At 46.6% G+C, this 27,931-nt stretch overlaps 1 protein-coding gene and 1 long non-coding RNA gene across 7 annotated transcripts; one reads left to right on the top strand and one right to left on the bottom strand.

Annotated features, from left to right (window-relative positions):
* The first annotated feature begins 153 nt into the window (after window positions 1–153).
* On the top strand, window positions 154–27,858 carry CD46 (CD46 molecule). Of its 6 annotated transcripts, none has more exons than XR_011805054.1 (14): window positions 154–373; window positions 1,205–1,396; window positions 1,597–1,693; window positions 2,366–2,451; window positions 2,608–2,814; window positions 3,267–3,449; window positions 4,463–4,651; window positions 5,271–5,462; window positions 5,801–5,827; window positions 6,561–6,627; window positions 21,358–21,508; window positions 22,411–22,600; window positions 23,358–24,506; window positions 26,759–27,858. XR_011805054.1 is itself a non-coding variant. In XM_072028285.1 (12 exons), the coding sequence occupies exons 1-11, from the start codon at window positions 169–171 to the stop codon at window positions 8,504–8,506; spliced, it is 1,536 nt and encodes a 511-aa protein (XP_071884386.1). In that variant the 5' UTR covers window positions 154–168; the 3' UTR covers window positions 8,507–8,520; window positions 10,385–12,321. The 6 variants fall into 6 exon arrangements, 2 of the variants coding, with proteins under 2 accessions (XP_071884386.1, XP_027300570.3); XR_011805053.1 differs by having other exon boundaries at window positions 23,358–25,643; XR_011805052.1 differs by adding an exon at window positions 22,843–22,949 and having other exon boundaries at window positions 23,358–27,858.
* LOC113839905 (uncharacterized) lies at window positions 13,390–25,254 on the bottom strand. Its single transcript, XR_011805056.1, has 3 exons — window positions 25,114–25,254; window positions 22,347–23,169; window positions 13,390–14,668 (listed from the first exon to the last, which is right to left on the bottom strand). It is a non-coding gene; the product is annotated as an uncharacterized lncRNA (long non-coding RNA).
* Window positions 27,859–27,931: the final 73 nt, after the last annotated feature.

The following is a 27,931-nucleotide window of genomic DNA, read 5'->3' as shown; positions in this document are numbered from 1 at the left end:
AGTTTATTTTTAACGGAAAAAAAAAAAAAATCCGCACACGGAAGCGTTTATTTTCACTTTGTTACTGAGCACGCTTTGAAGCCTTTCCTGAGGGGGAAGCGGGGCCCCCTCAGGCCGGGCAGCGGCACCGCCCTTCCCGGGGAGGGCCGGGCCGGGCCGGGCCCCGCCATGGCGGCCGCCCCCTCCCGCCGCGCTGCGGGGACCGCGCAGGGCGCATGCGCCGCCAGCCCCGCGCTGCGTCTCCTGAGGCAGAGGCGCGGAGCGGGCGCTGCGGCCATGGGGACGGGGACGGGGTCGGGGACCTGCCCGCCTGGCCTCGGGCTGCTGCTGGTCGTGGTGGTCGTGGTGCTGCTCGGCGAGGCGCGGGCGGAGGGTGAGGAACGGGCGCTTTGTCCCTCAGCCCTCTCCGTGAGGCGCCATGGAGGGGGAGCGGCCGCGCTGAGGGGAACGGGGGGGGGGGAGCTGAGGGGAACCGGGTGGGCGCTGAGGGGAACCGGGGGGGAACCCCGGGGGGGGTCCCGGGGGTCGTTCCTCGCCTCACAGGGCGAGGGGAGCTGAGGGGAGGGAGGGCTGGGGGCGGCGGGGGGCGAGACCTGGCTGCTAAGCGCAGCGTGGGGCCCCCTTGGTGCCGGTGGGAGCTGGCTCAGCCCCTGGGCTGGGGGTTGCATTGGGGGGGGGGGCGGTGGTTTTATTGTTTAACGCTATTTTATGGCGCGGTGGGTGTACAAAGGAGCACAAAGGGTTTTGTCCGAGGCGCTGCGGCAGCGGCCTTTTGTCCAGGGGAAGGGCAGCTGCCACCCTGCTGCTTTCCGCCCCTGCGGTTTCCCCACAGCCTCCCACGCGGGTGTTGTGCTCCCCGTGAGCACGCAGGGGGTTAAATTTTCTGTATCTCACCGCAAGAATGAGGCAAACACAAAAAATAGCCGCTAGGAAGCAACGCGTTGCCTAGGCAGAACGCTAAAGAGCAAGGCGAGCAACAAATGGTGGATTAACCGGTGCTAGCGTGGAGTTGGGCGTTGGATGTGCTCTAAATACGAACTGAAAACCTGAAATCTCAATAAATAAGTAGTTCTGGCTTTTAAGAACGTTGTTGCTTTCATTTATTGATGCATTCTTAAACCTACCACACTAGCCTGCCCTCAGCTTGTCTCTTTCCTTGTTGATAAATCTAAGTGTTGCTTTTTCTTCCCTTGTGCTCTGGCAGAGGTGTGTTCGCCTCCGGAAAGACTGCAGTACGCGGAGCTGACGGAGAGTTTCAGCACAATGCAGAGCTTTCCCGTTGGAACCACAGTGACATACGTGTGTCGCCCCGGGTATATGAAAATCCCTGGGAAGTCGCTAGATCGAACGTGTGGTAAAGACTTAAGGTGGTCGCCAACAGAGGAATTCTGTACAGGTGACGTGTGCTTAAACTCTTGCTTTTCTTCTTTGTGATTTGATGATTTCAGTTGTTTTCAAGTGAGAATTAATATTTTTTACAATTTAAAAGGAAGCTTGAAAAATACTAGTGATTTTAAGGACAGCATACGACAAAGACTTAGTCATTGTATATAACTACAAGGATGTAGACTTATTTTTTTTCCCCTTTCTCCCCAGCGAGAAAATGTAGGCATCCAGGAGAACTGGAAAACGGTATTGTTCATGTGACAGATCTTACGTTTGGTTCACAAGCTAACTTTTCTTGTCACACAGGGTGAGTTTTTTGGTGAAGTTTTCATTTCTCTTTTTTTTTTTTTTTCCTGTTTAGACCAGGATTGAACCAAAACCGAACTTTCTTATGTAGGTTTCATTTCAGTTCTGACTTGAAATATCTCCAGATTTATACCTTGGGCAAATAAAATCACATCTAAACTTAATTCCCTGGCTTTACTTGCTGTTTGCATCAACCGAGGCTTAAGGTTTTTAGCGAATACTACGGTGTTAACCACTAACAACCTTTTTTAATGTTCCTGTGGCACAGGGAGCAAACATCCACTCATTGCGCTTTATTGAATAATAACCCACCTGTCTGCATATAGCAAATGAACTCAAAAGTGCTAACCTCTTACAAGGATTTTTTCTTCCTTTCCTTTTACAATTTATTTATTTAGTGTTAGTAACTTGAAGGTATTAGTATTAGAGGGTACATGGAAAGGTTTCCATCCGTTCCTGTAGTGACATCTCATTTGCTTCTCTCTCACTTTCAAAGTGGAGACTGTTAGCAAAATAGACTCTTTTAAGATACCATTTTCGTTACAACAGAAGTGTGGTATGTCACGTCCCCATAGTCAGAATTACGGAATTACGCAAGCAAAGTTTCTAGCTCCTTCCTTGAGAAATGAGGTTTCTTATGTTTTACCTCTTTTAAATGTTTTTACCTGTCTAGGTTCAGAATACGTGGAAGTAGTGAAATTACCTGTGTAGTTAAAAATAAAGCTGTTGACTGGGATGGAGTTCCTCCTTTCTGTGAACGTAAGTAAATTAGGACCACATTTAAGTTTGTATTCAGATGGTGATAGCTTATTTTAAAGCACCTGTGCAGTACACTTTCATGTATAAGAAATAATGGTAACATAGATGATCAAGGTAACAAAATTCTGTCAGCTAAAATGTGTGATTTATTTCTAGGAGTTCCTTGTGAACCACCACCAAGTATAGCCAACGGGTACTACACCGAAGTACCTGAGTATGTTTATCAAACAACAGTAACCTATAGGTGCAATGATGCACCGAGAGGTGAAGATCCCTACTCGCTGGTTGGTACACCTTCTATTTTCTGCACGCTTGATGGAGACTTAAATGGAGTTTGGAGTGGACCACCTCCACAATGTAAAGGTTGTTAGCTCTAAAATATACTTCTTTATTGTAGCCTGTCAGACTCCAAAGCTTCAGTATCTGACCTTTTTTGGAATTGAGTGAGGAGGTGAATGTTTTTTCTTACAGAAAAGGAGGAACTTCTATCTTCTGCTATAAGCTGATGTAGTTCCGATGGAGGTCGGATAAACTACATTGTGGGTATTGATTGATTATGACACAGAATGGCTTAGAACTTAAGATAAATTTTTGTTTTGTTTTGTTTTTTAAAAAAAAGGGCAAACCCATCAGTTTGTATGCAATTGGTAGAAGTGACAAGGATAAAGTGAAGAAACTCAGACCATAAAGCCTGAGTATCTGATAAAAGAATGTGTAAAGAGCAAGAGTGGTGAAGCTAGGTTAGGACTAGCTGTGACTTGTAAAGATACTGTTAACAAATGTTTCAGAACTGGGTTTCCTCTTTCCTATTTCAGTGGTCAAATGTGAAAACCCAAAAGTTCCAAATGGAAAAAAAGTAAGTGGATTTGGACCTCTGTACAGCTACCAGCACTCCGTTACATTTGAATGTGATCCAGGCTATTTCATGATCGGACGGGATGTAATTACCTGTCAAGAAGATAACACCTGGCATCCTCCACAACCGACTTGTGAAAAAGGTAAGTCGTTACATAGACATAGCAATCCAACTTGTAAGTTGAGTGTTGTAAGTCTTAGCTAAAATTTGAAGTCAGTATACTGTAGTTGGAAATCATAAGCTGAGGAAGTTGACATTGAGCCTCCTCTATGGACGCTGTTTTAGGTGTTCACATGATTCTTAACAATTTTTGGGTGAGAATGAGTTGAATTGCAGATTTGCCTATAGAAGTTGCAGCATGGACTTACCCGTGATGCTACCACATAACTATAGCATCACGCTATTTGTTCAAGTGGTTTCATACAGAAATACAGGAAGAGGTGTGTTTCCGAATCGTGATGGAAAATATGAGGGTTATGCACGATGAGGGAGTTCATAATATCCTAGAGTAATCAAAATCATCACGTCTGAATGTGTTCTCACCCAGCTCTTCAACTCTTGCTTTCCAGGCACCTTGTATAGCGTGCAGTATGTTGTTAGATTTTCGACAGGCAATTATTTTTAGGACTCATTTGCATGGGACATGGCAGAGGATTTTCTACAACCTTGCTCCTTTCTCTGTGCTAGAGAGAGGGGGAATGTTGCCACAGAGTACAGTGAGAGGATTTCCTACATGTATATTCTAGTAATGAGCTCTCAAGAACGAGAACCACTTTGGCAAAAGGTGCACTTGAGTGTTGTTTAATGAATGGGTCTGACAAGGCATCTGGGGATGATTCTTAGGAAAATAATTAACCAACAGATACGGATTTCTCAGCTGCTATATCATGATCATACTACCCTAACAAATACCTACAGTGATGTTTCATTAAGTCTTCTAAAGGAAAAATTTGCATTTAAAATTGAGAAGGTATGCTAGAAGTTTTAGCAATTCAGGTATACTGATTTATTTTTCTCATACAATGGCAATTCATATATACTGAGTGAGTTAATGAATTATAAAACATTTAAAGTGTGTTATCACTATGCTTTTAAATTTCAGTGCTAGCTCCTGCGTGTATTTCAGTATGAGTTACTAATTAATATTTGTATTAGTTACTGAAGATAGATGTGGTGCCCCAAAGATCTCACATGGACAAGTGATTCCGCTGCAGTCTGAATACAAACAAGGAGAGTCTGTTCAGTTAAGGTGCAATCTTCACTGTGCTTTTCCTGATGGTGCTGAAGAGATCACAGTAACGTGTGAAGGACAAAATACATGGAGCTCTGTACAAAACTGTGCATGTGAGTAGAATTCATAATTAGTAAAATCAAGGATGGACAAGTTCCAAATGTCTGATGTGACAGTGTGCAGCCCCTGAAAGTCAGGTACCTCTCAGCGTGCCCAGCTGGGCACAGCTGGGTTCTGTTAATAGGTGGTGAGTGTCCTGGGCTGTGATCTGAGCAGGTGAGGAGAGTTCTGTGCCTGTTTGGAGTCCTAGTTTAGTCTTAGCTTTGTGTATAGAAATTGACAAAATTCAAAAGTCTGCTTGAAAGGTCTTGAGTGGGAGTGTTTTCTGAAGATTCTTCCTTTGATGACAAACTTTATGCTCATTTCACTCTGCATCATGTGATCGCTCATGCTATAAATGGAGAGGTTCTTACTTGGATGCAGCAGTTTGTCCTGATGGAGTTGGGATGTGTATTTCTGTTAATGTGTCTGAAACGTGTCCATTAGCAAAAGTATCTACGGCTTATAGGAAGCAGGCAGCCTTTCCATGTAAAATGTCTTGAGGGTGACTAAGCTTCTTATATTTACACAACTGTAGGGGCTTCATGGGCTTTTTGTTGGCAACATCATTGATCTGTTACATGTACCAGCTCTATTCTTGAATTTTTAATTTTTTTTTTTTTTTTTTTTCAGGTAAGCCTGTACATCATGATTCCTCTCCAGTCATTAGTCATGGCAGAGTAATTTATGGACAAAAACCTGAGTATGCTGAAGGGGATTCTATTACAATTGAATGTTACGCAGGCTACACGTTACACGGTGCAGATCGTATTGTGTATATGGGAGAAGGCAAATGGAATCCTGAAGTACCAACTTGCCACTTAAGTAAGTATGAACTGCAAGAATTTCTCACAGGATAAAAGTATATGTAACAGAAAACTTACTTCTTGGGAACATACCTTTATAGTCAGGAGAAGTCATTTAATGCAAACTTCCATCTTTATTTTGACGTAAGAAAACAAGGTTTTGGTAAAAGTCCATTTAAGAATAGGAATATTTTAAAATAAATAGAAGTTGCCATGTAAACAGACCTGCTGCAAGGCTTGTCTTGGCAAAAATGCTTGACCTGTTTGAAATACCCTAATGAATATTTGTATAACATACATTTGTGTAACATCTTCAACAAGATGTGTTCCTCATAACACTCCTTTGTTTTGTTTTAGGTGCCTATGTTATCGCCATCATCTGTGGTAAGTGTCATTTAGAACCTGAACAATACACGATGTGAATTTTATTTTTTATGTGGAATTGATATTGTCATCTTCATCTGTGACTAGAGTAATGTTAAATGATTTTAAAGGTTTGGTTGTTTTAAAATTATTTTAGTGTTTAAAATTTTAGAAATGTCTTCTGAAGTTGCAGAATTCAAAAAAAGTTAAGGTTACTTAGCAATTATAAGTCAGTTTTTTGTACAATGTTTTTTCATATATGTAATTAGATTTCAAAGGCAGTGGTCCGCGACTTTGTCACTTTCATAAACTCTTCAACATTTGGGTGTACTGAAAGCATGAGCAGATAAATAACTGCCAATGAACTGAAGTGCTTACTCCATCTTTCTGTCCTTGTGCTTAGAAAAGTGGATAACAAACACATTTTTACAAATGTGGTTTTCTACCACTGATTCCTTGTAAACTGTATCTAAAAAGTAGAGTTAGGCTGTTGTGACAGGGCTGTTGTTTTAATGTTCCTGAACTGGTGGTGTTTTGCCATCTTGATGATCACTGTTCTTGAGCAGATCTACCTTGAAGAGTCTTGAGTAAAGCATCAAACACATGTGAAATAAACCATGAAAATTTAAGTGTTGTAAGAAGAGGGAGTTGTACAGGACTCTGGGTGAAGACAGTGCTAATTTTTGAGGCTGTATTTTTTTTTGTGAGTTAGTGACTGTCACTCTAAAGCTTTTTTTTTTTTTTTTTCCTGAAGTGATTACAGTAGTTCTGGTGTCCCTGGCAGCCTTCTGGGTCTATAAGAAATGCTTTTCACAAGAAGGGTGAGTAAGCCTGCTTTTTTTTTTTTATTGCCAATTTCTGTGACTGAGCAAAAGCAATGCTAACATATATTTAAATTTCTTGAGCTTTATCTGCCTTTTCTGTTTCAAATGCCTAATGTTTATATGTAAGCTTAGCAGCTGATGGGAAGCTAAAGTGCCTAACAACATATTAGACTTTGTTTTTGTATCTTTTATTCAAATAAGCTGCTAATTAATGCTTGTGCTATTTTTAGGGAAGGAAAAACTGTGCTTGGGTTTATATTTAACATAGGTACACTTACCAAGAAAGTAATTTTGCATCTGCTTTAAAACATGCCACTTTCTCTTAAAAACAGTGGTAGTATTGGCTTGGGTGGGCTTCACCTGCTTTACTTTCTTGCCTGAGTAAGCATCTGGCATCACTAGAGGTCTCCATAGGCTTTAAGAGCTAGAGGGGTTGAAATGAGCTTGGAAGCCTTGGAGGTGAGCTAAGGGGCTTCCTTGCTTCTACAGATGTATCAATGGTAGTGAGGGGACCTGGACAACCACTGTGTTTTGGATCAGAAACACCTTAAAATAACACAGACTTAATTACAATGAAAAAAAAAGCACATGAAATTGACCTAAAATGGTCCTCCTGTACTGTTTGAAAAAGCAAATAGCTGGCTCTGCAACTGGAATGTATAATGTGTAGATCCACATTATCCTTCTGCAGCAGCAATGATTGGTATCCCTACATTACAGACTTGTAAAATCAACTGTAAAATATCAAATGCATAAATAGTAGTATTTTGTTTTTAGTGGAACGCAGGGCATTTTAAATTTCATCTTCAAAGCGGGTAGTTGTTAATGTATGCTTTTTCATAGCGGGTTGGCAGGAGATTTGAATGCCTCACTGTGCATTGCTTCTTGTAGTGATTTCTTATCTTACCTTCTTCAAAAAAAAGTGGAGGAATAGTTTGTAACAGGCAAAATACTGAAAATGCAGAGCAAGTTGGGTGGTACGCATACTATATGCATCTCATCTGAACTGACTTAAATTCCAACAGATCTTGTTAAAAGATTTTTGGGGTATGTGAGATGAAGGAAGGGATTCTTATAATAAAGCCCACCAGAGGAAATATTCCTGCAGTTTGTGTTCATAGTACAGTACACACAGCCCTACCTGGGAGACCCCTGAAGCTAGGTGACATCCAGCAAGGTTTTAGCCTTAGTGTTTCTATGTAGGCAATGTGGTATCTTTACAAGGGCCGCAGTGGCCCTGTAAGCAGAGTGGCAGAGGCTGCGTACCTGCACACTGCTGAGCACTGCGGTGCTTTTGAGTACTTGCTTTTCACCACCCATGGCTCAGATAATTTGCAACCCGGATAGTCCGAGGGGGAGTTAAGAGTGTTAGGGCAGCACTTTGTGTTCTTCATGTGTGGAGAGACTTCTCAGTGTGGAGAACGAGGAAGGGATCATCAAAAATGAAAGAATGTTGTATTCTTGAAAATCCCACGCCATGAAACATCTTGCTACACCTAGTGCTTTCCTTAAGCTTCATCGCTGTGAGCGTCTATTAAATCGCATTCTTATCTGAAAGCCCAACCTGACCTTCTTTTACTAAGGTCTAGATCTCACTGTTTAGTTTCCTGGATTCCTGACGTAGTCGAGCCTTTCTGACCCATTGTGCTTCTAGTACCTCACACTGACTGGGTTTGTCTTCAAACTACAGCACAAATCTTTTCTCACCCTCTGTCGCTTGTATGTCCAGTCTGTCAGTTTTATAGGATATATTCAATTAGACCTTTTTCCCCTTCTGCTGTTCAGCTCCTATACAGTTGATGAGAATTGCAAGGAAACATGTATTTTAAAAACTAATGTGCCAGCTGAGATGGAAGAAACTGCACAAATGACTTAATTGAATCTTAAAAGGTATATGCTTTCCGTTTCATTTGGACATTTGCTTTAAGCTTAAGTGTCTTTTTTACAGTTTACTCAATTTCAGGGGAAGCATGGAATCCAGTACACCTCAGTTTCCTATAGGAAAGGTTATGCTTGTTTGTTCATTTTGTGAGAACAGGATGTGTTACCAGAAGAACTGTCATTCAGTGCCATAAATGGTAGCTTCCGCTGATCACGTATCACAAATCTTAATTTTAGGTTGGCTTCAAAGAATTAGTAATGTTTTTCTGTGTGATTGAAGCCGTGTACGGACTCAGTGGAACATTGTGCCTCTTTCAGTAACGTGAAATGGGCTACAACACTGCATTACTCTGTTAACTAATAGTGTAATTCCCTGTAATTAGAAGTCTGTTGGAACTGGAAACCACCTTTACCACAGCACACGGACACTGGAATTATAAAGACAGTGTGCATCCCTTCAGAGGAAACCAGACCATGTGCTTTTCAGAACTAGTGACTCATACATCTGCATTTTTAGCTTTCTTTACAAAAAGTGCAAGCAATCTTTTTAGACCTTTTATAAAAAGGCAGTTTCTCTTTTCAAATTTAGAGTTCTGGGGGCCTGAAAAGTGCCAAAATACAGTCGCTTGTTTGGAGTTGAGTTTTCTCTCATGTTTTAAACTAGCACTTAATCTTGTAGTCAGGTGCATTTGACGATGGCTGGAATTGCACTTGTCTGGAGTCCAAACGAGCTCTTTTAAAAATCTGACTCTTTAAACCTTGTTGCAGTAGGACAAATTTAAGACAGGAGAGATTAATTTGACTGGTATTTATTGGCATTTTGTCATTACTATATTAATGGCTAGAATTTGCTCTACAAATGGTTTTATAAACTTGTGTCTTTGTGTTGATTTTTTTCCATTGCACAAATTCTGAGAAGATAATGATTGAAAAAATGTGTTTTAACGTGAAGGTCTTCTCAAATGAATGGCCTTTTTAAGTTATTTTTTTAAAGACCAAGCGACTTTTGGGTATTTGTCATAAGTTTGAGATGGTGCACACAAATAAATACTATATTTACCTATGAAATAAGATGTACGTAATAGAGGTGAGATTAGTTTTCTGGGTTAGTCGGCCTTCTTTTTGTAGAGAGAAAAAAGGAATCAAGTTCTTATTTCCGGTCTTCCCTTTTGTTCATGGCAATAGGAGAAATTAATGTTCTGCCATACCAGCTGGTATGTGTACACGCTGTTAGCTCCCAAGTTTTTCTTCCTGTATCTACAACTCCTTGGAGACCTCAAGCAATAGTGCAGAGGTTTGTTGCTTTTGGTTGAGTTTTGTTGTTCTTTTTTTTTTTTCTTTTCTGTAAAAGAAGAGATGAGTTACTCAAGAATGTGAAAATACACGCATATGGGTATAAGTAGTTGTGGATGTGACTATAAATGTTAATCCTCATGTTTAAATATTGTATATCTGCTGTTAGCAGGCTACAGAATCGAAATTCTTACTAATACTTGGCTTCTGGTTATAAAATACGTACTAACCATCATACTGTGCATAAAATAGCATAAGGGTTGCATGTGATGCAGCTTCCAAATGAGTTAGGAATCCTGTACCTGTTCTAAGCTCCTGATAATACTAGGGCATTGTCTCTTCATCGCTTGAAATGATCCAACTGGATCAAATGCTTTTCATTCAGGTCATTCTTAGTAGCCTAGTGGCTGAAAATGAAGCAAAAATCTCAGTTTGTCAGTTGCTGAGTAAAAAGAGGACAAATGATTTAGTTTCATGATTTTACGTGTCGATTTAATAAAACTAAGGCTGTGCTTTCAGAATAAATGTAACAACTATTTACATGTAAACTCTCTGATTTGCCTTGTTTTTTTGTTTGTAGGAAGAGTGACAGCACTGCATGTACTGCCAAATATACGAGCTGTAAAGCATGAATGACCCTTTCTGAGGGTGGGAGGGGAACTTGCAGTTGAATGTGCCTATCAGAAATGGAAAATGAGTGCATTAACTTCCTGCAGATAAATCTCTCTTGTACTGTTATATACTACTGATTAACTGTAGTAGGAGATCATTAATAGGATTTAAAAAAAAAATCAGAATATCCATCCTTGCTGTCCTTTGTGGGTCACTCCTATCATCTTTTCTGTGCATGTGAAATGGACTTAAAGGCACCTCGTGTAGCATGCACCAGTGTCTGTGTCGGCAGGAGTGCTGCGAGCAGGACTGTCACAGTACCGGCTGCTGCTGCCCGCCACCTGCAGTGCTCCTCTTTCCGTACGGAAGACTATGCAATGTTAGTTCTGCTCGCTAAAATTCTCATGTGCTTCTCATTCATTTTCACGGTCAAGGGGGGTATAAATGATGATTATTGTATTCTGAAATGTTTTAATTATTTCCTGAAGAGATAAGTACCATTTAAGGCTCTGTCCGCTTGAAATGATCAGTTTAGATCTTGTATATGCTTTTTTTTTTTTGTTTGCCCAAGGTCGTTTCTGTATATCTAATGGATTAAAATGTGCCTTTGAATCGGTTTTATAGCTTTTCTATTGCCTTTTAAGAAGGAAAAAAGCCATTTGTATTCCTGGCTCCTTGGCTTAGTCCCAGAAACACCATAATGGACTTGTTGCAATGGGAAACTGAAGGAAACTTGAATTCCATAGCGGAGCATCCCCTGATTTTGAATTCATTGGCCTGTTGACAGAAGGTGCCTAACCATAAACTGCTTTGAAATCTGTGGTAGCCATCCTCTAAGATCATTGTGATGCTTGATTTTTTTTTTTTAATTTTTATTTTTTTGATCTGTTTCTGAGATAATTATGTTGTTTCTTAGGATAGAAAGGGTGCCATGTGGGTTTAGCTTCCTTGTTGTTTTTTTTTTTTAATTACTATTTATAATCATATATTCCATATAACAGCATTTCAAATCCCTGTAGACAGACTACTATGCTGAGTCGAGCTCTGTAATGCAGGTGGTGTGGATATCTGTTGAGACACGAGCCTGTCCCTGTCTGGCTCCCTTCCTTTTTCACAGTAAGGGAAGACCAAGCCACCTTAGTTGCAGGAGCGAAAGAACGGGTATGTTGGTGATGTGGGAAGACATGGTCTGTCTTTAGGTAGCCAGCCATGCTATGAAAGGGTTTGTTCGAAATGGTGACTCCAGGAGCTCCCATCACAGAATTTGCCTTGAACCGAGGCTCAGACACGCACTGCTGGCTGTTACTTTAAATGCCTACTGGCTATTTCAGATCATTATGAAAATCAAAAGCTAAATGAGGACAGGTTCTGGCTTTGTGAATCTGTGGGAAAAAGAACCAGTTTTCCCAGGGGGGAAAAAAAAAAACAAAAAAACAAAAAAAACAAATTGCCTCACTTCAGATGGCCGAGGCAGCATTAAACTGTTCTCGTCTGTGGTAGATTGACGCTGCTGTCCCCGGTGGTGAATGGATTGTCTCAACATCATCAAACTATTTAGGGTTTCTTAGGACTTTGGGTTGATCCCAGCAGTTGTATTGCTAGAGTTTGTAACAGTGTCGGGTTATTTAAAGAGGGCTTTTGGCTGCACTTGTTTGTAGTCGTTTGAATAGCTGATACCTAGCTTGATAATTGTTTGTAATTACTCTGATATTATAATATATTGGGAATTGAGCGTGCCGGTTGTTAGCCAGCTTCTGTATGGCATCTCCAATATTAAAATGCGCTGAAACGCACTTATCGCTAAAGTGAAATAACTGTAAAAGGTGGCTTTATATTTATATTTTCCCCAATGTAAAGACTAGTGATGGTTTGTAATATTGCAAATAAAAAAAAAATGTATTTTTAGCCGTGTTTGTCTTTCATTCATCATGTGGTACACAGCTGCTTTCCATTTTTCTAGAAGGTAATTTTTCATGTACCAAATTTGCAGTAGGTGGTAACTGTCGAGATGGAAGTTTGCACTTTGTATGGAAAACTACTTAAAACACCTGGATGCATAGTGTAGAGAATGTGTGTTAATTTCCTGAGCAGTTTGTAGTCTTTTGATCGTCTTTTGGAAGAGCAGAGGGTTTCCTAGAACCTCCAAAACCGAAGTGTTCACTTGTGAACCTCAATTTTTACCAAACTTGATGGAGAAGAGGCAGCTTATCGTGTGGCTGTTCTGATGTAACCCTGCGTCAGGAGCAAAGCCCGTGGAGGGCCCTGGCACTTCTGTCCAGGGGGTGATAGCTGTAATCTTTAGGGAAATATTGCTTGGGCGTTTTTAAGTAAAATATTGAGTAGAATGTGATTATTTTTAGTTGTGTGAGGTTCACGCTTGAAATGAACTTCATTTTCTTTGCAAAGAAATGTGTCGTCAGCTGCCTTGTAAAGGCACAAACTTGCAGAGGGTGGGCTAGAAAAATGATTTGCTCTAGCTTTTAATTTGTGCTTCTCCAGTTGGTACGGACTGCAAGTGATGACAGTACGTAGACTATACAGCTTTAGAAGCTATATATAAAGTTTGGGGATTCCTGTGAGCATGGGTAGGAGGATAGGCAGCTACTGGGCAATTTGACATCAATACTAGAAGTGATTTTGTCCTGATTGTCATGAATTCTCTATCACTTTCTAAAATGTGATTTGTTTTAGAATTGAACTGGCAATAGCAAGGCACGTTGCACTGTGAGCACGTGAACTTTGTGCTAACAAACAGGCTGGGTGTAACAAAGCCCTCGTGTTGCCATCTACTGGTAAATGCAGCTGTGCGTGGTGGTTGGTGGGCTCCTCGGGGCTACAGAATCGGTGTGAATGCCTCTGAGCGTGGTTCGAGCAGTGTGGTGGGTGTGAACCTGGGGACTGAAATACGTGAAGCGACTGGATCGGGTCCAGCAGGGAAGCACGTAATCTGTCTACCTGAGACAGAGCCCAATACCAAGTAGCACACAAGTTTATTTAAAAGAAAAGAAGTCTGAGTAAATAACAGGTTAAGGCAAACATAGCACAAGGAATATAGCTGGTCGCAAGGGCCCTGGCTTGCTTGAGTTGAAGAATCTTTGTTAGGTGTTTGAGCAGATGCTTCGCTTTCTCTTTAAGCACCCGTCCCAGTTGAACGGGATGCTGACTGTCCTCCTGTTGTGCGGGTGGTTCGGCCTGGAGGTGTAACTTCAGGTCAGAGAACAGAAGAGCATAACAGTCGTGTTTGTGAAGCACGAGCAGCCTTCGGATGGCGTTTATTTATAAGGACTCTGGGGGCGGGGGGAATGAAGTTTTCCATTATTGTTGCTTTTCCCCCTACATCATAACCGATTTCAAATGGTGCTAGACAAAAACTGAGACTCTGAACACCAAGAGAAATCGGTCAGCCTGTGTAAGAGACATTTTCCTGGCTCAGAGAAGAATCCTCTTGCAGATGACAGCTACGCGTTCTTTAAAGAAGACTATTCAGTGGTCTGATCAAGTGCTTCATCCACACAGCGAGCATCCTTTTGTGTATGTGAGCATGTTTGTGCAGGTGAGGTCAGGCAAAAATAGTTTAGCTTCAGTTTAGTGGTTTGGATGCAAAGGTATAGAAGTCTAACAAAACGTTACTGGAAGGCAACAATGGTAAACTTCCAAAAAATTAGGAAAAAGAGTGGATTGTGTGTGCATTGGTGTGACTTCAGCATGATTACTGAAGTCACGTTTGGTTTGTTAACTGCCGAGATCAAACTGTCAGAGTAACTTACATGTTGGGGTCCTAGCGACTGTACGGGGAAGGGGATGTGCTGCTTGCCTCTCGACAGGCAAGAAGCGCTGCGTTGGTTTCCATGCAACCTTCGGATGATTTTACTCTGGACAACTTTAACTCACAGCCATTGTTTATTAAGTAAAATACATTTGAAGGAAGACTTTGCTGCTGTGGCCCTAGCTTGAGAGGGTGCGTACAGTGATTGCATCGTGTCTAGAAGTCAGGTGATGTTACAAAATGGATGGGTGTCGAACAATTAATGATTGGAAAAGTGCTGTTTTAAGGAGTAAAGGCTGTCAGTGAAGTTAGCAGCTGCTTGATCTCCTCCCACGCTGTAATTCTTGCTCCTAGAACACTGATTTCAAATGGTGCTAGATACAAAGTGGGAAAATCTAAGCCACCATGTGAAACCAGCTTCCAGAGGAAGACAGATCCTGTGCATGGCTGCAGGTTGAAAGAGCAAATCCTCCGTCTCCAGCGTACCTAGAGAAAAATTAATTGATTTCATTTTATTAGAAAGTGAGACAGTGAACTTCAGGATAGGTATTTTATTGACACATTTTTCGGCATTAGTTGAGGCTGATATAGGAGCAATGAGACATGATGAAGGAGCCTCCTGCTATAGCAGTGAGTGCAATTTCCTTTGGTAGCCAGGTAAAGCAAAGCTCTTGGCAGCTAGGGGCAAAAAAAGGGCTGACTTTGTAGTGCCGAGGATGCTACTGGTTTGGGAGGAGGAATAAAAAGTTTGTGTCGTACAGGAGCAATGTTTGATGCTATTGCAGTCACAGCCAGGCTATAACCTCTGTGCCATCAGAGAGGACAGATAGATAAAGAGAAGTTGGGTGCTTTTGTGATAGGGAAAGGAAACTGACTGTCACGGTGGCACTTTGTCAGCTTCATCCCGTGGCTTGTAAGTAGCATGCTTTTAATTAGCAAGGAGATGCAGATTTTTGTGAGGAGTTCCAAATCCCGCGAGCACGAAATAAGGTTTAATGAAAATAAATGACATGGAAACAACTTTGAGCTGTGGGCCAGAACGAAGCCTAAAAAGGGAGCAGTTGCAAATATAACTGCAACTGGTTCAACAAAAGTTGCCAGGGAGGTAGGAGAGTGTGAAAATGAGCGGCTGACGGTTATTGGGAAGGGAATAGGTGTGAGCAGCACCGTAGCACGGCGCAGCCGTGGTGGTTAACCTGCAGCGAGTGTGTGGGAGCATACGGGGGGTCTTCAGGCCTGTGAACAGCTACACACGTGTCATTTGGGAGTTCTCAGACCCTGGCCGCCGTGTGTGACCTGTGCTGATGCAGAAGCTGCTGCGACACGGAATGAAGTTGGGCAGGAGCGGAGTTGTGAGTTTTTACTTATCGATGCCCTGGGTTTTTGGCAACTCCTTGCATCGGTTTTGTAACCAGATCCAAGAATCTGCTTCAGTGCCTACATCTAATGCACACCCACGGACAGCAGAGGAAAGCTCAGGGAACACAGCGCGTCCTTCCAAGAAGGGGCGGGGGGAGAACTGCACTAGATTGCTGTCTGGGTATTTACTGGAGTTTCTAAATCCATTAACTAGGGCAGCAGGGTGAAAGAGAAGTGGAAAGCAGGTTCCCTCCCCAGTGTTCATCTTGCTGGCACAGTTATTTATGAGGCATCCTATATTATCAGCATAAAGATTTACTACTGAAAAGCCGGACTGAGAGTTACTGCTGGCTAGAGGTTCAGATAAAGAACCCCAGCAGCATCCTTTGGAAACAGGCTCCAAGTGAGGGCTGCTTTGTATTTTTTCTTCTTCTTAGTATTAAGCACGTGCCTGAACAGTAAACAGGAATCTTTATATAAGGTTTTCAAGGAAGTTGCTGGGAATGTCAGGTGTGTTTGTGCTGCGGAAAATGCCAGCTGCCCTGGAGGTGCAAGGCCTGGAGAGCCCCCGAGTGCCTCTGAGGAGCTGGGTCTGAGCACCTTCCCCTCCACCCTCCAGAGCACAGCAATCTTTCCAGAAATATCGTGCAGCAGTTGAAGACCAACGGCTCATTCATTATTTATAGTTTGATTAAAAACAGATTTCCTTTCAGCGTGATTAAGATGATGATGATGCCCCTCCTGCAGGCTACCTGCAGATCCTGCTCTGCCTCAGCAAGCTCCCCTGCCCTCCCAGCAGCCAGAAGGTGTCAGCCCTTGCTGCTGAACTGCAGCTACACCTCTCACGGGGGACACATCCCTGACAGCATATGCTCTTCTTTCCAAACCTAGTGGCATGCCGGGGCAGGCAGCGTGCAGAAGGAAGGAGAAAAAGAGAGCAGTTCAGGACCACGTGATAGGCAGTGCTCGACTGGTAATGTGCATGCAGGGGAAAAAAATAAATAAACTGCTTGTCTCAAGCATTTGCTGCGTGTTGAACATATACCTGTGGGGACACACACGTGTGCAGAGACATCCTGTCAGCTACTGCTGGCCTTGCCAAATGTCCCGGGGTTTTTGCTAAGTAATAGCAAGTGCAGCCCTATCACTCTGTTTTTTTCTCCTTTTCAGACACATTTTAGCAGCAGTACAGTTCTATAGCTTCTTTCTGAGGAGCATCTCAAAGCCTTTCATGGACTTCACACTGCTTTATGCCCTCTAGACAAGTCAAAAAAGGGAAGAAATCCCTGCCTCCCCCATGAAAGGGAGCCTCCTCCCTGGCTGCCGACCTTTAATCCAGTCTGCACGAACCAGACAAGCCCAGGTGCTGCAGACCTGGTTTTCAGAGCCCACAGCTTGTACATTAAGGCACTTTCTGGGGCTTCTACAGTGAGCTAAGCCCTCTGCGTGACCCTGTGTGCATCGTAATTTTTTTCTTCCATTTTGAAAAGCCGGAATGAAACTCGTGGTTCATCGGCCTCCGGTCTCCCCCGGAGGAAATGCTCCCATTTCGCATGTGGATCCGAGGCAGAGCGGCTCGATGCATCATCCCCCAGTCGAGGAATGAGTCAGACCAGGGCCAGGTGCAGGACAGAGGGGTGTGACAGTGCAAGTGGTGACCTGTAAGGGGAATTGAAGTGAGTGAACTTCTAAGGTTTCAAAAAAAAAGCTTCCTCAGCTCAGGGGAGCGTGTAACTGCATCTGTTTGTTGTGCTGCTCTGTTACTGCGCGGAATTGCGTAGGTCAGGTATGGACAAATGTGCCCTGACTTGCAGCCTGAGCTCATCGCTGAGCAGCACTTTCTGGAGCTGCAGCAGCGCTGACCGAGGCTGAGGAGAGGCAGGGTCGCTGCTGCTGCCTTCCTGGGTTTGGTGCTCGGGACTGCAGGGTGGCTCTGGAGATGCTACTGCTGTTGGGGGCAGCGCCAACACACGCGTCCCCTGGGAGCTTAGAGCACAACAGAGACTTTTTCTCTGTCGTTAGGAACAGAATAAAACCTCCAGATGACGTTCCTGAGCGAACGTGGTCTGTTCCTGTAATCTATTAATGCTACTGCAGCCACAGAATTGCAGTATAAACGGTAAAGTGAAAACCCAGGCACTCTGGGTCTATGAACCTTATGCTGTCTGTGCCCCACCACCAACAGAAAAGAGCAGTTTGGTCCCTGGCGTGTTGGGGGTAGGAGCCTGTGGGGCCTTCGGGCACAGGCTGTGTGAGCCCTGCCTGCCTTTGGGGCACTGATTTCCAGTCCCATAATGGCAATGGCAGAGTGCTCGCTGCGTTTGTCTAACTGCAGAAGGGGACAACGAGCTGCCCATCGTCCTGATCCTTTTTTTTTTTTTTTAATAGCCTGAGTGTTGGAGACTTTGGGGTAGGGGAAGGCCGTTTTTATGCCTGCCTGTTTGACATACGTAGCTCTTTTCTGGATTATTTAGGGCAGGCCAGCTGACAGCAGCATCACTGATGGCCAAAGCGTGGTTTGTGATCAGGCCCGAGGGGTGCACCGCTGCCCTTCCTCTTCGCAGGGGCCCTCGCCGGGCTGTGCTCCCCCATGTGTGGCTGGGGTGAGCTTTGGAGCTGGCTCCCAGCAGGGTTTGGGGAGCACCTGGGTTCTCCTAACTGGTGCTGAGCGGTCAGTGTGGGCATCGCCCTGGTGCTTTGGTGCAGCTGATCTCAGTTTGAGGGCTGGGCCAGGCACACCGGCTGTCGGGGTGGGCTGTACCAGCCTTCATTTCATACTGATCTGCCTGTTCTGTGCTTCGGTCTAATGAAGTGAGCTTAAAAAATGCAATAAACCTTTAATTTGCAGATCTCTTGGAGCAACTTGTAGATTCTTAACAGTGCAATAGCACAAGAGAGTTAGGATTTACTTGCAAGACTTATTTTTTTTATCCCATAACTTCGTTTCAGGCTGTTAAGCGAAAGGTTGTACTTACTATTCTTTGGAATGACTTTCCCTGAAGCTAACCGAAGGGAACAGCTGTGGCTGGGTGACCATTCCGGGAGCACAAGCCATTAGGGCGACAGTTTCTAATCTGCTTCCTGTTTGCAAATCTGAAATTGCTTCGACTTGCCTGGAGCCAGGCAGTTTTTTTCCACCTTTGCTTTCATGAGAGTTCCTAGGCAAAGCCACAGCCCGTTCGGAGGGCACGGGAAGTACTGAACCACTGAGCGCTATTGAGGATTTCAGATCTCACAAGGAACGATGAGGTGAAATTGGGCAAACTCCCCCAAGGGAAGGGAAGGCTGGCACCTCCATGACCTGGGTCATGGGAGAGCAGTAGGAAAGTGCAGCGCTGAGAGCTCATCAGCTTTAGCTACACACAGCTTGTTTGAGCAGCACGTTACAGCACTAACTACCTTAAAATATTCCCCACCAAGGCAGCTGAAACCAGGAAAGTAATTTTCTGTTCCTAACTTCTGTACATAAGCATCACCTCGGAATATAAAGTATTGATTGCAGGTCTCGAACGGAGTCACAGGGAGGTTATTGTTGTGATTTGTATAGGCAGTGCAGGAACATGGTGTTTCCCCACCACTGCAGTTCTAGGTAATGTCAAGGGAAGTCACATTTCTCGTTGTCATTGAAAAGAGAAAACAGTGTCCTGTGCCAGTGAGGAGCATAAGGACGCGGCTACTGCCAGATGTTTACAGAAGTGTAACCTGCCCTTAAACCTGACATTTGAAAGCGCGCTCGGTACCCACAGCAGAAGGCCCTGGCAAAAAAAGCTGGAGAAAAGCACGGACCTGGCTCCCCCAGCACCTGGGCTGTTTGGTTTGTGTCTGCTCCCACGATTCCCATCATCCTTCCTCTCACAGAAGCTTTGCTGTGTTTGGGAGCCCTCCTCGGTGTTTAGGAAGCGTTTGGGCTGTACGGCCAAATGTAAACCCCTCGGCTGCTGGTGGACACGCACTGTGCACCATTTGCACTGGGTAAAGATTGTTTGTGTGGGGAGCTGAAGAGATGTGCTTAACTCAGAAATAGCTCTCTTCCTTGGAAAGCTGAAGGTCTGAATCACACTGTGTTGGCTCAGTTTTTAGCAGACAAGCTATCACATATGCCTCCCTGTAGGCGAAGAGTCGTCACTGGCATCAGGATTAGCAGCCAGGTTCTTTTCCTTTGGAAACTAGAGAATAATGCCACCGGAGGCTGGAGCGGGCTTTGAGCACGGTTGGGGCAGGATTGCTGGGGAGGGGGCCGGCAAAATTGCCAGGGGGAAGGGTCCCCCTGCAGCCCTGCTGGGCCTCTGCTGGCTCTGCTGGAGCCCCGTGTTCCTCTCCTTGTAACAGGACCTGAGGACGTGCCCCTGAGCTGAACTTTGTTCCTGCAAAGGTGGCACAAAGTTGTTTTGCCCTAGATCCTCGAGATCCTCGAGGCGTTGGCCGCGCGGTGCTGCCCGCAGCACGCCCAGGGCTGGTGCTGCCCTGCACCCACTGAAAATGCTAGCAACGTGGACAGACAGAAACCCCTGAGAAAATGGGGAAATCTGGCAGGGAAAAAGGCAGCCGTGGAGCTGTGGTGCCTGAAACTAAAAGCACAGGAGAGACAGACACCGGGGAGCTCCGAGCAGCCTGCGGAGTCCACCTGATAAAGACTGCGGGAACAGAAATTCAGATATATGCAGATATGCAGAGACTTTTTTTTTTTTTCTCGTCTGGAACATGGTGCGAGTTGATGCGTAGTCCTTAAAAATATGCTACTCCCAACTCCCAGCAGGCCAGAGGAAGCCTTTTCAAGCAAGTTTTTGTAGTTTGCTCAAGAAGCAAATTACAGATCTGAACTTTAAATGCTTCTGAGATCCAGGATTTTTCTGGATCTATACTTTCAGACTCGGTGTACCCCCTACCGCAGTAGCATTAATTTTCAAGCCTCACTTCCAGGTTCAGGGCTCCGGTACTGCCACTGTTTCAAGAACCAGGGAGCGGGAGTTCCAGGACCAAGTGGTCAGTGAGGAGGAGGCAGGGGAGTGACCTTGCAGCGAGCCTGTCCCTCGCCCGGAGCCGTGCCAGTATACACGGCGCGTGCCTCCCAGCGCTGCTGAAACCATTTTGTGAGATTCCCAGGTTGGCCATTTCTATGCCGGCTTTGCACCAAAACTTTTGAGTGCATGAGAACAGGGTAGAGAATTCCCTTCCTGTGCCATAACAAGGGCGGCTTTGTCACCTGGGCTGGGGACTCTCTGGATCTATGGGCAGGTCTATGGAGAGTATGGGCAGTTCGACTCGCTCTTGTATACAGCTCCCCGTTAGCATCGGCAATACCGATACTGAACTGATGCAGCTTAAAGCTCAGCCTCCCCCCCAGCCACACCCTTATTAAACTGTAAGAAAATGCCATGAACAAGTTTTAGAAAACATGCAAGGCAGCCGTGAATTTTCTGAGTAGGTCTGGAAGTGATTTGTAAGAGGAGTGAGGATGCAATACTTGGCATCTGGATGTTCTAGCGAATTTTCCCAAATAAGAAAAGAGAAACGTTTCCTCATAGACTGCAAGCTTTTCACAGCATCAGTAAAGCTCCTGACACAGAGCCCAGCGCTGTATTTGTATGACATGGAAATTAACAGCAGCAGCAGCAGCAGCACTGCAGGCTTAGAGTCTACTCTGCGTGCAACAAAATGGCTAGGGGTGCTGTCGCCTTCATCTGAATTCCTTCACCGATCGTGGGTGGTAAAATAGGTGGATGCCGAAATCCCTGCCACGTCAGGTAGGGCTGCAAACTTTAACATCGGTATTAAATTAATGTTTCTAACCGTCTTCTTGCCTGTGCCCTGATCAGCTCAACTCCACAGAGCAGAGACAGGAACGAGCAGCAAAAACGGACTGCGTCACAGATGTAACATGACCATCGGCAAAACAAGTGCAGAAAGATATCATGGCTGTCTCATCGCCCCGACAGCTTTCTCTCGGTATCGCAGAAGAATAAGCTGGTAATGCTTTCCTGCTTTTAAATTTATGTCCTGAGCATTTGCAATTCTTAACTTTACCAAATTTTGCATCCTCGAACAGTCTAAACTCCCAGGAAAATTGCACGTATTTTGCCAGCAGACCCAAAGCACTAACGATCACTGCGTCACAATGCCGCACCAAGGCTGGGAGATAGAACAAACCCTACTTTACAAAGGAAGGGAACCAAAATACTGAGAAATGAATCAGCTTAAACAATATCACACACACGAGTGTCAGAGGGAGTACGAAATCATAGCTTTTCCAAGTCCTTTCGAGGCAACACACAGAAAAACATTATGGAACAGTTTGCCACGTAGACATCACATACAGTATCACATGCACAGAATCACTGCTGTCCTACAGAAATATGCCATGTCCCCTTCTTAGCCTTGTTTCTTGCAAGTCCCCCAGATTTACCTGCTGACAGTAACCTCAATTCCCGAATAATGACATTTACAGCTAAAGTTTAACATTGAAATACCTCTCGTCTCTCGGTCTCCTTTTCCTGCCTGCGCTTAGTCACAATTAAACTATCACCGTGGCCAAACGATGGCAGCGAAAGGAGCAAAAATAAACACATCCCTACACCGAACGCTGATACTCAAATTATGCATGTGCCTGGCTGCCAGTTGCACCTACGTCCAAAGGGCTGAGAATTGCCATTACGCAGCGCTACCTTTGCAAACTAACGGGGCCTCCACCACGCAGCTGTGGTGGGGAGGAACGCAAAGGGCTGTCCGCTCGGACCCGCTTAACCCTCCGCTCTCCCGGGAAAGCAAGCATCGTTTCTTAGGCCAGCTCCTGGCTGTGCACACTGACCTCCGCGGCTGCCTTGCATTGCTCCTGTGTAACTGTGTCTTTCTGCCTGTCCGTCTTGCTGCAGGGACCACCGCTGTTGCTGCTATTCCCGTTGTTCCCCTGCTCTGCGGAACTGGCGCTGCAGGAGGCGAGGATGCTCCAAGGGAGCCAGCTACAGCCAGCGAGGGCTCTGAGTCAGGAGGGGTTGTGACGACTGCAGCAAGAGCCTGAAACTCCCCGCGGAATCCGGCAGGAAAGGAGGGGAAGCAAGGAAGGTAGAGATGGGAAAGAGGAAGGATCCGGGGAGTGGCACCTACTGTCTGTTTGCTTCTTCCCTCCCTGTTCCTGCCACCGCACTGCCGTTGGAAACGGTATCCTCCCCTCTAGGTTACTGCGCAAAGAAACGGTCGGGGATAAAACTGCAACGCGTACGGCCTTTATAGCAGCCAAAATTCGGTCGGGGCGGGTGTCCGTGTGTCCACACAGCCTCTCTCCCCTCTCCGCCTGCCGTTCAGAGGACAGGCTCCTGCCGGAGTAACCGAGACACCCGCAGTTCGTTTGAGCTGGTTCTAAACCCAGTGGTTGTTGCTAAACAACCAGACCTGACGCCTGCGATGTCAGTGAGTGAGTAATATAGATTAAATGCTTATGCTAGCACGGCCTTAAACTTGTTTAAGCCTTGGTATGATGAAAGGCTGTGGAATAATGTTCCCTGCTATATGAGAAAGCAAAGTTACCACTCCACTGCATAACCGGGCGACTTCCTCAGCCAGAGGGACCAAGCTCAAAGCTGGTTGTGTCCTCAGAACTTCCAGGCACAGTTGCCCATCTTCATTGCTGGTCACTTAAGAAGAGAGGTGAAAAAATAGTATAGTAAATGGTTAAGAGAGAAAAATGTCCTCCTCCTCATCTTCATTTCCTCATCCTTTCTGGAGCCGCTGTCTGTCTGCGGTCTCCCGTCCCTCCTTCCCCAGCCTGTCCCAGTCGTCCTTTCTGCCTGCCTTCTTCCTAACGCTCTGGTTCCTTTTGCAGACCTTGCGGAGCCCCGGCTCGGGGCTGCCGGCAGCGCTCCCTCGCCTCGCCCACATCAACCAACTCCTGCCCGGGCAGCATGACGGCGTTTGGGCAGGAGCCTTCTCCGCTTCGTTAATCCCGCCACGCGATTGCCACATTCGGTCCCTGCCCCGAGCGGCTCACAGCGCGACCAACACTCAACTCCCACCGACAGAAGAGAGAAAACAGGAGAGAAAGGAGAAAAAAAAAAGCCCCAAACCCGAGCAAGTTCCCCTGGCCGAGGTTGGCAGCTCTGACACGTCATCGCCACAGCCGCGCAGCAAAGCGAAACCACACCGGCACCGGCATGGGGTGACGCGGGGCACGTGGGCGGGCAGGGCCCCGTGCCTGGCCCCATACCTGCACCCATACCAGCACCTATACCTGCACCCGTACCCAGATCTATACCTGTACCTGTACCCAGACCCGCACCCATATCTGCACCCATTCCGCACCTATACCCGCACCCATTCCCGCAGCCGTACCCGCACCCATACCCACACCTATGTTTGGACCTATACCTGCACCCGTAGCCTCCCCCATACCCGCACCTATACTCACACCTATACTCACACCTATACTCACACCTATACTCACACCTATACTCACACCTATACTCACACCTATACCCTCACCCATACTCGCACTTAGATTCTCCCCCATACCCGCACCTATACTTGGACCTATACCCAGACCTATACCTGCACCTATACCCACACCCATGCTCGCACCCCCACCCGCACCCATACCCCACCCATACCCATACCCATACCCATACCCATACCCATACCCATACCCCTACCCATACCCCTACCCTCACCCCTACCCTCACCCCTACACCCTCCCTATGCCCTCCCGCACCCTCCCGTGCCCCCCCGTCCCCGCAGCCCCTCTCGCAGCCTCGCAGCCAGCATTCAGATTTGACACCCCGCTGCCGGCCAATCCGCGAGGGCTTTTCACCTGCCAGCCCTTCCCTCCGCCAATCGCGGGGCTCTCCTCGGCGCGCAGAGCCCTCCCCCGGCCAATGGGGAGCCGGCCCCGGCCCCCGGTTCATGATGCAGCAGTCCGGGGCAGGACGATCACATGCGGGCTGGGCGGCTGCCAGCACGGAGACACGGCGCGAGCAAGGTAAACAACTCCCCAACGCCAAAATGATGACATTCAATCCCCGAGCGCTGCCTTCCCGGCCCGGCTCAGCCCCTTAACCCCTTTCGTGGAAGCGTCTGGAAGGCAGCGCCTACCTGTGTGCCCCCCCCCCGGGGGCTGGGGGAAGCCGCCCGGCGTGCCCTGCAATGCTCACACTGCGTCAGCGCTCCCCGCTTGGCGAACTGCGCAGTGACAGAGCCGCGAGCTGGGGAGCGCAGGGCGGCTGGTGGCTGTTAACCCCCGCGCCAAAGCCTCGCCGGCACGCCAGCCCTCGGGGAGACGGGAGGGAATAAAAAGCCCGAGCAGCGCAGGAAAGCAGCAGTCTTTGCAAAGTTGTCATCTCTCCCCCACGACTACTTCCCTCCTCTGCATTACGGCAATGCCGGCAAGAGCGGCGTTAGTACAACCTGCGCCGTCGCTCCATTGAGAAAACAGCTCTGACGCAGAGCAGAGCAGTCGTACCCAGCCAAAATAATAATAAAGGCACTCGGGGAGCCGAAGTTAGGGACGAGGGGGGAAGGGGACACCCGGCAAACAATCACAAAACGCAGATGCAGCTCGAGCCCCATCCTGATCAAAGGGTACGTACGTGGGAAAGACGAACCGGACCGAAGAGCTCTGCCCGTGCACCATCTGCGCAGTCTTCAGCCCTCCGCTTGCTGTGTAGCGCCGCAGAATAGAAGGTTCCAGAAATTTCCTTTCCGTTAACCCTTTCGGTGTCTGCCCACTCTCCCTCCCCGTGGGATTAAGCGCGCCGGGTCTCCAGCATCGTCAACGGGCGAAGCCTCCTACGCCAACCGAGCCCAAATCTGCTTTCTAAATGACTCCGGATGGTGACAGGAGCCCAGTCCCTGGTGTTGGTGTTACTTCTCTTTCTTGAGCCCTTTCTCCCTCTCTGGCTGCCTCTCTCCCCTCTTGCTGCAGCAGGGCTGTTGCTGGTAGACCTATCGACGGAGCTTGCTCTCTCGCTGAGCTCTGTGACGCAGCTCTAAATTCTCCAGCCTGCTCCCTGTGTTATAACAGCGGAACTGCAGCCTTCCAGGGAGCCCGTGCCAGCAGTGCCAGGGCCAGGCACACCGAGGGGAGCGTCGCTCCTGGACTCTGCACCTTTTTTTTTTGGTAATTATTATGTTCCTCACCTCTGCTTCTGTGCTGCCTTCCGAGCCGCTCAGCCTCGCATCTCCTTCTCTGTTTCTGAGTCACGCTCACTAGGTTAACTCTTTTAGGATTGGTAGTCAGCAGGACAAATCTCGAACAAGCGCAGCTGAAACCACAGCCAACTTTGTGGTGGTTTCTGCTTTAAAAAACCCAAAGCAAATCATCTTGGCTCTAAAAAACAAAAACACACACACACACACACACACGTTCCAGTAGAGAGTTAGTGCTTCGCAATTAACTGTTTCGGTGACAGGAACCACTGCCTGGCCTCCTAAAATAAAGTGATCTGGGCCCACGTCCTGCAGGTACTCGGCCAGCAGATAGCTGGTAGCACCACGCGACTTAAAAGGAGCTGCTCACACCAGGACACGCTTTTCTGGACCTAAAAGCACGAAACTGCTGTGGGATCCACACGCCCCTGCTCTGCTGGCCACAAGACATTGATCAGAATGTGGTTCGGCCGCTGGGCAGATGCACTGTGTCAGATAAGGTACTGAAAGTGCTGGTAAGGTATAGGCTCCTCTAAATCTGGACGGTATTAATAAGTGCTATCACACACACAGATTCCAAACGCTCAGTGTAGGCAGGGGAACTAATAGCTGCGTTCTGGGAGTCGCCAGAATCCAATCATCAGCCACAGAAAGTTCCCCAGCAGCTCTGTATTTCAGCACAGCAGAGCCAAGCACACAGACAATGCCGCCGAGCCCCCTCCGCCTGCCCCTGCCCCTCAGGGCAATCCCTCGCATCGATCCGGGGCAGGCGACTGCAGCACGAGGCAGGGGAAGTTCCCGGAGCCTCGAAACCAGAAAATGTGGAGGAGGATCGGTGGTAGATGGAGCAGCTGGGAATCAAAGCGCAGCTAATGGAAAGCCGGCGCTGTACGAGGGAGCTCATGCGTCAGCCTGCACGTACGGCACAGCGAGAGAGCCAGCAGGCCACCGAGAGACAGCATCAGGAGAGGGATTGCTCCACGGACGCATCTGCCATTTTAATTCTGGACTCCGGAGCTGGCTGGGAGCTTCGGGTGTTTCACTACAACCAAAGCTGAAGTAACCACTATTTTTTTCTCTTCACAGCGTCTGAAGAGCCTGAGCTATTTTGGGATTTGTCTGTACTACACTGAAAATGACACCTGTTACACGCAGGCACAAATGAGGAGAATTGCAAGCTCCCGGTTTCTCAGATAGGATTCTACCGAAAAGAAAAAAAAATCGTATGAGCCAGGGATGTGGGAGAGCAGCGCAGGCTCTTAGCGGGGGTGAAGAGGCTGACCCTTGTGCATTGAGCAGTCAGACACGGATAGAAGAAAAGTAAACGGTTTGTTGTGTCTGATGCAAGAGGAAATCAGACCTCTGTGTGACCAAGAGAAGTAGTGCTCGAGCGACTCAGTGCCACAAGACAGGGCTTCTTATGCAACCGAGCACATGGGACTTCGAGCCTCACATACATGTTCTGCAGCCAAGGCTGCAAGCATTAACTCTTTCAGTTAACGAAGGTAAAATTGTGAGAGTGCCACGGCTACTTAAATGAGTCACTCGGCAGCGGTGCTCTAAAGTAGGCCAGGGTTTGGGTGCATTACGCAGCCTGCTGGTTTCACTTACCCCTCGGTTATCTCAGAGGCTCCACCACCACGCGGCATCGGAGCGGATTTTCCCCGTTCCCCATATGCCCCTCGTGTGCTGCTGCTTTCACCAGGGGACAGAGGCAGGACAGAGACAGGACAGGGCAGTGGCCACCCAGCTGGACCCCGCAGAGCACTGAGGGCGGCCGTGAGCTGTACTGGCAGCGAGCTGAAAGACGAGGAGCCTCGGAAGTGGGACACTCGGCTGGTGCTGTCAGCGCCCAGCGGCTGCGTCAGTCCCGGGGTATATGAAGAAAGTGAAACGGAGCTTTGATTTGTTTAAAACGCTGTATTTTGGGGTGTTTGCAGGGGAAAGGCAGTGTTTGTTTTATGGTTTACTTTTGTTTGGAAATTACCAGCCACGGAACATTTCTGTCTTTACCTGATCACAAGTATTTACTTTATGGCAGCACTTAAGCTCCCAAGAAGAATCAAAGCCACGCTGCCCTGGGAAGCACTCAGGGACGTAACTGAAAAAACAGAACATAATGGGAAGCTTCATCAGTCGGAACCGAATAGTGGGGCCCAGAAAAAATAAAGTCATCTGCTCACATAGTTGAATTTGTTAACCTTTGGTTAGAATTTGGCGTTGTCTCTGAGCTGAAGCAAGCAAAGGGCTGAAATACAA

This window comes from Anas platyrhynchos, chromosome 27 (assembly GCF_047663525.1).
Source record: "Anas platyrhynchos isolate ZD024472 breed Pekin duck chromosome 27, IASCAAS_PekinDuck_T2T, whole genome shotgun sequence".
NCBI classification, from domain to species: Eukaryota; Metazoa; Chordata; class Aves; order Anseriformes; family Anatidae; genus Anas; species Anas platyrhynchos.
The sequence above is the reverse complement of the archived record's forward strand: the minus strand, read 5'-3'. Positions and strand labels throughout refer to the sequence as shown.

What these genes read in the sequence shown, in the direction of transcription:
- CD46 (XM_072028285.1), top strand. Translation starts at nt 169, where the DNA reads ATGGCGGCCGCCCCCTCCCGCCGCGCTGCGGGGACCGCGCAGGGCGCA. An exon ending in ACAACCGACTTGTGAAAAAG is followed by an intron (nt 3,450 to 4,462) that starts GTAAGTCGTTAC and finishes TATTTGTATTAG; the next exon opens with TTACTGAAGATAGATGTGGT. An exon ending in AGTACCAACTTGCCACTTAA is followed by an intron (nt 5,463 to 5,800) that starts GTAAGTATGAAC and finishes GTTTTGTTTTAG; the next exon opens with GTGCCTATGTTATCGCCATC.